We start from the raw sequence: 9,490 nt of genomic DNA, 5'->3' as shown, positions 1-9,490 counted from the left end.
AAGTGCATCGGAGGACATGTTCCATTTACAAGTTATGTTTAGCTCATGCTTGACCTTCCTTAGATCCTCCTTTAGGATTCTTACCTGCTCATCCCTTTTATACAACTCATCTTCCATTTTTCCTACATTTTCTTCTAGAGTGAGTTGTGTGTGATCAGTTGTCTTTTTACCCGTTCCTAATTTCAGTTTTAGATTTTTAGATCTAAGCTCTAGGACAGTTGAGTCAAGTGCATGAACCTGGTTCTTTAACACATTATTTTCACTTACAGTTTCAATAACCCTAAGTTCCAAGTTTTTGCACTTAGCGTTCAAAATCACACATTCTTTAGACAACTGTTCCTTTTCATTGTTTACATCCTCAGATTCATCAATTAGTTCTAGAAATAACTCAGACAACCTTTTTTTAGGCAACAACGCAATTTTGTCTTTGAGATGAATTAAACTTACCTCAGTTTCTTCATCAGATTCCCCGATGACCATAAGTGCTTGTTCATCCTCATCATCGTCTGAGCTTTCATCTGAGCTTTCTTCTCAAGCAGCGACCATAGCCTTGGTTGATCCTTTGTTTTTGCTTTTCTTGGGTTGAACCTATTCCTTCTTCCTGTTCCTTCCTTCAGCTATTTCCTTCTTCCATTAAATTTCCCATAAAGAACAATTCTTGATGTGGTGATCAGTCTTTCTACACTTGTAGAAGCCATCATTGGTTTGCTTCTCGGGTGCTTTTAACTTGCTATAGTTTCCAATTCTTGAAGAGTCGTTTCCTCTCCTCAGGTAGTTCTTTAAGTCCTTGGTGATCATAGCCATTTCATCATCTTCTAGATCAAAACCTTCAGTGATTCTAAGTGCCAAGCTCCTTTCCTTCTTAGGTACATCCGTTTTCATGGTTTGTCTCCTAAGTTCATAGGTAGTGAGATTTCCAATTAATTCATCTAGTGGGAGAGTGAAAATATTCTTTGATTCCTGAATAGCAGTGATTTTGCTCTCCCAAGTGATAGGCAAAAACCTAGTTAGTATCTTATCGACTCTATCTTCTTTAGGAATAATCCTTCCAAGAGACTTTAGTTCATTTGTCAGTAGTGAACCTTGTGTACATCTCTTGAATGGTTTCTTCTTCCTTCATAGAAAAGTTCTCATATTGAGAATACAGTAGAGTTCCTCTGGATCTCTTCACCTGAGATGTTGCTTCATGACCCACTTGCAGTGTGTCCCAAATTTGCTTAGTAGTGGTACAACTTTGGATTTTGGTATACTCATCTGGACCAAGTTCACAAACAAGTCATTTCTTGGCTTTAGCATTCTTCTCCCATTTTGTCAAGTCCTAAGCAGTGCAATCCGCTCTTATCCCATAGCTCATAGTCATCTCCTATAATGTGATCTCTCATCCTGTTTTTCCACCAAGAGTAGTACAGGCCGTTAAAGAGTGGCGTCCTAGCAGTGGATTGCCCTTCCCAGTTTCCAGGTGGTGCACTCATTTTGATCTTCTCCTAAGGTGTAAGCCTCTTCAAGGAGAACCCGCTCTGATACCAATTGACGTTTTATACTTCAATACCATACAAGAGGGGTTGATTTGTGTGGTGTCCAATTTTTGCGTGCACTGATTATATAAAGGCCTAGTTCTTCTAAGTGTTCATTATACTACTGTTGCGGAAATAGTAAATGCGGAAAGTAAAGAACACAAGTATTTTTATGTGGAATACACCCGGCTCAAAAGGTGAAAAAACTACTACCTACTACTCAGGAGTTCTTTCCCCAACACTTCACTAAATCACTGAGCCAAAACATCATTTACAAAACTCTTTGTAAACCTAAGAATTACCTCTAATCCTGTTGTGGCAACCAACCTCTAACTGTTGCGACAACTTCAAGTTAACTCTAACTTGAACACTCAGAGTACCTAATATAATTGCCTCTAGATAAAGCTGAAAGGTACAATTTGAAAAGCCCTACTACAATTGAACTAGAATAAAAGACAGACACTTGGAACTAGTTTTTCTATCTGGTTCATGTAGCTTCCGGTTCGCACACTTGAATCACACAAGAATTGTTTTTAAAATGCCTTGCTATTTTACTCTCAACTCATATTTAACTTCAGCGTTTGTGCGTGCTTGTAGAATGAGAGCATCCTACAATATATAGAGTTAGTAGAATAAGAAATAACTAGAGTTCTAATGCTACTCTTTCTTGGTAGAATAGTTCTAGTTATCTTCAACTTCTAATTTCTCTCTTATCTTGAATAAAGTTCTCTTCGAGTAAGGAGTCCTTCTCTTTATCATTTATGCAACCTTTTTGATCAGGAGATATTAGATATAACAAATTATGCTTATCTCCTTCACATGCATCCCTTATGCTCGAATCTGCCCGCGTCTGTGTCCATGCTCGAGTTCCTTTGTCAAACATCAAAACAAGTTTCACTTGGCTCAATGGTTTGAATATTTATCTCTTCTCTATCCCAACACTGCTCCCACTTCCATATCACTAGCATCGCACATGATCTTAAAGGGTTCGCTCCAGTCAGGAATTACCATTATGGGGGCACTCACTAGATTTTCCTTGATCAACTTGAATGCTCTGAGGCACTTTACATCAAACATAAACTTCACAACTTTGGCAAGTAATGTTGTTAAGGGATTGATGATGCTGGAGAAATTCTTGGTGAACCTTCTATAAATCCCACATGCCCTAGAAAGCTTCTGGCGCTCTTCACTGAAGTTGGTGGTGGGAGCTTAGCGATCACATCTACCTTAGCCCTATTAACCCCGATACCTTCAGCTGTGACTTTGTGGCCCAAGACTATCCTCTCCTTAACCATGAAGTGACACTTTTCCCAGTTGAGTACTAGGTGAGTGTCTTTACATCATTTCAGTACAAGTTTTAGATTCCTCAAACAATCCTTAAAGTCATCTCCAAAGAGAGTAAAATCATTCATGAACACCTGTAGACACTTCCCATTCAAATCTGAAAAAATTGACATCATGCACCTTTGAAAAGTAGCTAGTGCAAAGTAAAGTCCAAAAGGCATTCTCCGGAATGCAAAGATTCCGGAAGGGAAGGTAAATGTGGTTTCCTCAACATCTTCAGGGGCAATAGATATTTGATTGTACCCTGAATAACCATCTAAAAAGCAGTAACATCCGCGCCCTGCCATCTTCTCCAACATATGATCAATGAAGGGAAGAGAAAAGTGATCCTTCCTCAATGCATCATTCAGCATTCAGTGTACATCCTCCAACCAATGACAATTCTGGTAGGAATTAGCTCGTTGTACTCATTTTTCACCACCGTCGTGCTCCTTTTTTTCGGCACAACCTGTACGAGGCTGATCTATTGGCTATCGGAGATGGAAAATATTATACCAGTATCCAGCAGTTTGAGTATCTATTTCTGTACCACTTCCTCTAGGTTTTTATTCAATTTGTGTTGAGGCTGTACTACCCGTTTTCTCCCTTCTTCCAAAAAATATTATGCATACAGATTGCAAGGCTAATTTCCCAAATGTTGACTATGCTCCAACCAACTGCTTTTTTATGCTTCCACTGCAATTCCACCAGCATGTGTTCCTGTTCACCTGTCAAATCAGCAGAAACAATCATAGGAAAAGTGTTAGTCTCCAAAAAGGCATATTTTAAATGTGTTGGGAGTACTTTCAATTCCAGCTTTGGCTTGAGCTGTTCTTTCTCAAATTCCTCTTCATCTATCAATTGGTTTTCATCTTCCAATACCTCAGCTTCTTTCTTGATCTCAGGGTCTTCATCCTCTGCTGTACTCGATTGAGTAATGCATCTTTCCAATGAATCACCTACAAGCTTGTCAAGCTTGTTTTGTTCAGCTAACTTTCTACCACACCCAGTTTGACACATGCATAAGCAGATGCCTTATCACACGGGTATTTCATCATTCTCTTCATTTGAAACACCATTTTGTCATTTCCCACTCATAGCATGATTTGACCCTCATATATGTCACAAATAGTCCGGCCAATGCAAATAAATAGTCTCCCCAAGATTAGAGATACCTCCTTATTTACTTCCATGTCTACTATAATGAAATCTACCGGGAAGACAAACTTGTCCACCCTCACCAAAATATCCTCAATTATGCCCTATGGTATAATAGTGGTTTGATCAGCCAGTTGCAAAGATACTGGCACATATTTGATCACTCCTAGTTCTCCTTCCAATTTCTTGAAAACTGACAATGGCATGGAGTTAATGGATGCACCTGAGTCGCACAAAGCCTTATCAAAATTCACATTCCCCAACGAGCAGGGTATAGTGAAGCTTCCAGGATTCCCACATTTTTGAGGAATTTTATTCTGCAGGATGGCACTACAGTGTGCATTAAGTTTGACCACTTTAGTTTCCTCGAGCTTCCTTTTACTTGACATGATTTCCTTCAGAAATTTGGCATAGACAGGCATCTGGGTGAGGACCTCAGTGAACGGGATGTTCACATAAATCTATTTCAGCATCTCTAAGAATTTCCCAAAGCATCTATCTAATTTCTCCCACTTCATCTTCTGAGGGAAGTGTAACACTAGCATGTTCTTGATTTCTTCAACTTTACTGTTTGACTTCTGCTTATCATCCTCCTTCTCACTAATGTTCTCCGTAACCAAAGACTCACCAATTTTTCTGATCTTCCGTTATTTTGGCTGATTTGATCACACTTTCAACTCTTGGTTTTGTAATAGGATTTGCTAATGTTTTTCCACTCCTGAGAGACACGACCTTGACCGTCTCTTTTGGATTCTTCTCAGTGTCAGAAGGCAGAGCCCTAGGAGCCCTTTATGATAATAATAATGCAATATGCCGCATTTGTCTTTCTAAATTCCGGATGACTGTTCCCTGTTCTCTGATGGTTGTGCCCTGAGTCTCAAGCTTCTCATCTGATTTGGTTATGAACGCCTTCATTAAATCTTCCAAACTTGAGTTGTTGGGTGGCAGAGGCTGGTACTGTTGACTTTGTTGGTTTTGGAAGCTAGGAGGTCCTTGCACATGTGCTCTAGGATTTTGCTGCTACCATGAGTTCAAGCTACCACTTGAAGAACTCCATGAGAAACCCATATGTCTCTGTCCCACAGAGTTGAAATTGTTACCTCCTTGGTAGTTGCCTCTGTTGAAATTTCCTAATGCCTTAACTTCTTCTTCTGCAGCGGATGTTTGACACTCATGAGTCAGGTGTCCCATTACACAAATGTCACATCCCAACTTTGGTTGATATTGCACCTAGGTTATTGTCAATTGCTTGATGTCCTTAGCCATAGATGCAATCTGGGCATGCATTGCTACAGAAGATTCTACTTGGTGCAGCCCCGCTGATTTTCTTCGATCATCTTGGTCATCAGACCATTGTGCTGCATCTTCAAATAGTTCATTCAGGAATATGACAATCTCTTCTGGAGTTTTCTTCATTAGAGAGCCTGCAACCGCACTATTCAGCAATCTCCTTGATGAAGGAGTTAACCAATCCCAAAAATCCTGGAATTGCATCCTTTACTTCATTCTGTTATGAGGGAACCTCCGCGACAGCTCCTTAAACCTTTCCCATGCCTCAAACACTATCTCCTCTTTTTCTTGGCTGAAATTGTGAATCTCCTTCCTTATCCTTCTAGTCTTGGAAGTAAAGAAATATTTTTCTAAAAACTTGGTAGTCATCTCTTCCCACGTACAGATTGACCCTGTGGGTAAACTCCTTAACCACTGCTTTGCATCATCCTTAAGTGAGAAAGGGAATGCTCTGAGGTAGATAGCATCATGTGATGCTCCATTATAGCGGAATGTGTTCATGATTTCATTGAAGTCCATCAGATGGTTATGGGGATCTTCATTGGGTTTGCTCCTAAAAATGTAGTTATTCTGAATGGTCTGGATGACTCCCTGCTTGAGTTCAAAATTGTCAGCATTAATGGGTGGGGGCCTCAAACTAGATTGTCGTTGGTTGTAGACCAGTCTGGCATAATCTCATAGAGACCTCCCAAGCCTGGGAGCTGCGTTTTCAAACTTATCTTCAACCAGGGGTCGATTAAGATTGAATCTTCGACCCTCTTCAACCATTTCCTCAGCAGCTCTAAGGGCTGCTTCAGCTGCTAATCGTGCAGCCTGTTGTTGAGATGCCTCTCTTGCAGCTAAGTCTACTTCCTTTTCGTTGTTCACCATTGTATTTTGAGTCGAAGTCTGACACAAAAAGGATCCACTCGATTCTTTCTCCCCTCTCAACTGCCGTAGGTGCTTGTCTAATTCTGGATTGTATGGCACCAATTACTTGGAGGAGGATCGAGTCATACACCATTGAACTTAACATGTTGCCTGTACACATATACGAAGAGCGTAAAAGAAAAAAAAAATTATTCCTGAATTAGCACCGAAAATTATTTTTAAACACTATTAATCGTCAATTCCCAGCAATGACACCAAAATTTGACGAGCGCAAAACAGGTGTATAAAACTTAGGCTCGCTAGTCAAATATAGTTTAGTATTAAATCGTCTCTACAAAGATTGGGTTAAATAATGCTCAAAGAAATCTTCAGCTTAACACTATTCAGGAAAATAAACCTTTGATTTTGAGTTATTAACTAAGTAAGAGTAAAAACTAAGATTCTCAATTGTGAATGAATAATGGAAATTGAGTGACTAAGTAGTAATGATTAAATATCAATATGAGGAATAAGGGCTTGACAAGATACGTGATCAACTATTATTCGGGATAACTCTGGGTTAGTTCAACAGATGATTAAGTTATATTAAGTATTCAAATTCTTCTTCCGGATGAATTAGAGTTCCGTTAAAACAACCTAATGATAAGTGCTATGAAAATATGCAAGAATTTTGATGATGTCCAAATTTACTATCAAAAAGTAAATGGACGCGGTCGCATGCAATATAATTTACCCAACTATGAGTCGGGGTCGAATCCTACAAAGAATAATATGTAGGTGATTAGGCGTGTAAGAGAATTATCACTTATTATGCTAAGCCAAACACTTAGAAATGGTTGAGAAAATATTTATAACTAACTGCGAAAGTGTAAACTAACCTAGAAAGCAAGTAAAATGATCAATGGCTACAAGTATGGATGCACGAGGAATTAAACTCAAGTAACAATCCAATGTATTTTACGATTTTACAAATATGAGCGAGTTTATGTTAATTAGCCTCAAGTAATAATTCTATATTAGCTTCTTCCAAAGACTAACAAGACTTCCTAATTGAATTATCCCTAAAACTATTAAGAGATTAAGCACATCCGAATATGGCTACAAGTAGTTCAATCTTATCCCTAGGTAGAATCTATAAAGTGAGGGTTAAAGCCTCAAGTTCTTATTAATTAATCTTTTACAACCCCAAATTATCATTCTTAAAATTAATTCGAAGTAAATGGGCGAGTCCTAGGGTTAGCTAATCCCTTTAGAAACATTAAAGAACAAGAATAATTAAAGAAATAATAACTCACTTCATAATAAATAAAAATCGTTCAATACATAAGCGCAACAAGATATTTAATCCACACTTTAAATTTGAATATTCCCATAAACAAGATTCAAGTGTTGGAAAAAATACTACACACTTAGATATACAATACAAAGCAAGAAAATGAAGAAATGAACATAAATGGGTAAGAAATTCTCAACCAAAAGTTTCAAATCTTCAAGACCCAAGTGTGTGTACAAGAACCCTTGCTCCAAAACTTGTGTTCTCTTCTCAAGATATGTCCAAAGCTGCCAAATATATTTTACAAATGAGCTATGTCGTGTATTAAAGGGTTTGGGGCCAAAAAATATGAAATTACATAAGTACCCAGAACTGAAGCGCGATCTTCGCATTTGCGAACTATGACTTTCCTGTTAACTATCACATTTGCAATAAAGACTTCGCATTTGCGAAGGTTGACTGTCTGGTTTGACTTCGCATTTGCGACCCTTTTTCGCATTTGCGAACACTGTTTGACTGGGTTGACTTCACATTTGCAATTTCTTAATCGCAATTGCGATTGCTGCTATCTTCACATTTCCCACATTTATGTCACAATTGCGACATCTGAGGCCATTTTCCAGATTTTCTTCTTTTCAACTTCTTTTTGACTCGTTTTCACTTGGTTTCTTCATGATCACTTCTAAATCACATAGAACCTATAAAATAGAAGTAAACAACATTAAACACACGATTTTATCAATCAAACATAGCACAAAATCTAAGCTTAAAGACGAGATAAGTTGGTAAAATACCAACTTATCAAACCCCCAAACTTAAACTATTGCTTGTCCTCAAGCAATGAAAGCGACAAAATCCCCTTTCAAGTATTTAACTCAATAGTGCATCAATATCATGCCAAGTCAAAAAGGTCTACTGTAAGCACAAACACATGACTTCGATTGGTACCAACAATTAATCCAAAGCATATGAAATACCAAAACAAACTCAAGTGCTCAAACACTACGTAACTCAAAGTAGCAATCAAGTCATGACACTAAAGCTTTAATATTTGCCTCTCTATCACAATTAACTTCCCTCGTTCATTCCTCCCAATTGAAAATGTGATAAAATTTACAACTCAAATCTCATGTGCCCTCACACTTAAGAGAGAATCCCACACTCATAAATTGTAATTCAAAACATAAATGGGATATCAAATGGAAAGAAATAACCCTCTCTCACAAAAATGTTCAAATGCACACAAGTAGTACCATAGACTTGCCTTTCATGTATTTCTCCACTAATGTAGACAAACTTGGTTCAAAATTAATTAGGACTTAAAGGGTTGTAGTTTAGGCTTTTGGTTAAGGTAGGGCACAATTTTGGTTAGAGTGTCTCAAAATCTCCCTAAGCACTACAATTTTTCAACAATCAAAGTACACTTCCTTCAAGAAGTTTTTCACCCTTTCTTCATTTTTTATTTCATCACCTAGTCTTCCATTTATTCACAATTTCTTATTTTTCCTTCTTTTTCTCAAATATTACTCTCTCTCTCTCTCTCTCTCTCTCTCTCTCTCTCTCTCTCTCTCTCTCTTTTAATTACTTTTCACCTTTTAAGCAACTTTCACATCACAACTTTTCCATCCTTCACCCCCAAACTTAGGCTTTTAGCCTATGTTTATACTTTCAAAGTACTTAGGGAGGTAGGGTGCCAAAAGATAAATCAATAAATAATGAAGGGTTAAAGTTTGTAACATGGTTGCCAAAGAAAAAGTTTAAAGGCTCAAAAAGGGTTGAATAGGAAAAATATACAAGGGTGGGAAATTTAAGGCACAATAGTGGTCCAAAGAAGGCCTAACATCATTTTTCAGCCCAAGTTAGTCTAGGATTTTGCCTTGAAGCACATTCTGGGCAAGTTCTAGACTACAAATAATGCAAAAGAACTCACAATAAATCTCACCACACATGGCACATTAAAACTCAAGCAGAATACAAATCCAAAATCCAATTGAAACCAATGAACTCAAAGAAGTCACATATAGCCTAAGAAACTATTTAGTGAATCAAAGAGCCAAAAATT

General features: G+C 37.9%; 1 protein-coding gene across 1 annotated transcript; it reads right to left on the bottom strand.

Annotated features, from left to right (window-relative positions):
• Positions 1 to 4,099: 4,099 nt before the first annotated feature.
• On the bottom strand, positions 4,100 to 4,417 carry LOC107811595 (uncharacterized). Its single transcript, XM_016636559.1, has one exon. It carries the CDS (start codon positions 4,415 to 4,417, stop codon positions 4,100 to 4,102), a length of 318 nt encoding a protein of 105 aa, XP_016492045.1.
• Positions 4,418 to 9,490: the final 5,073 nt, after the last annotated feature.

The sequence above is a fragment of the Nicotiana tabacum genome, chromosome 22 (genome assembly GCF_000715075.1).
Source record: "Nicotiana tabacum cultivar K326 chromosome 22, ASM71507v2, whole genome shotgun sequence".
In the NCBI taxonomy this organism is placed as follows: domain Eukaryota; kingdom Viridiplantae; phylum Streptophyta; class Magnoliopsida; order Solanales; family Solanaceae; genus Nicotiana; species Nicotiana tabacum.
This window is presented reverse-complemented; position numbering and strand designations above follow the sequence as displayed.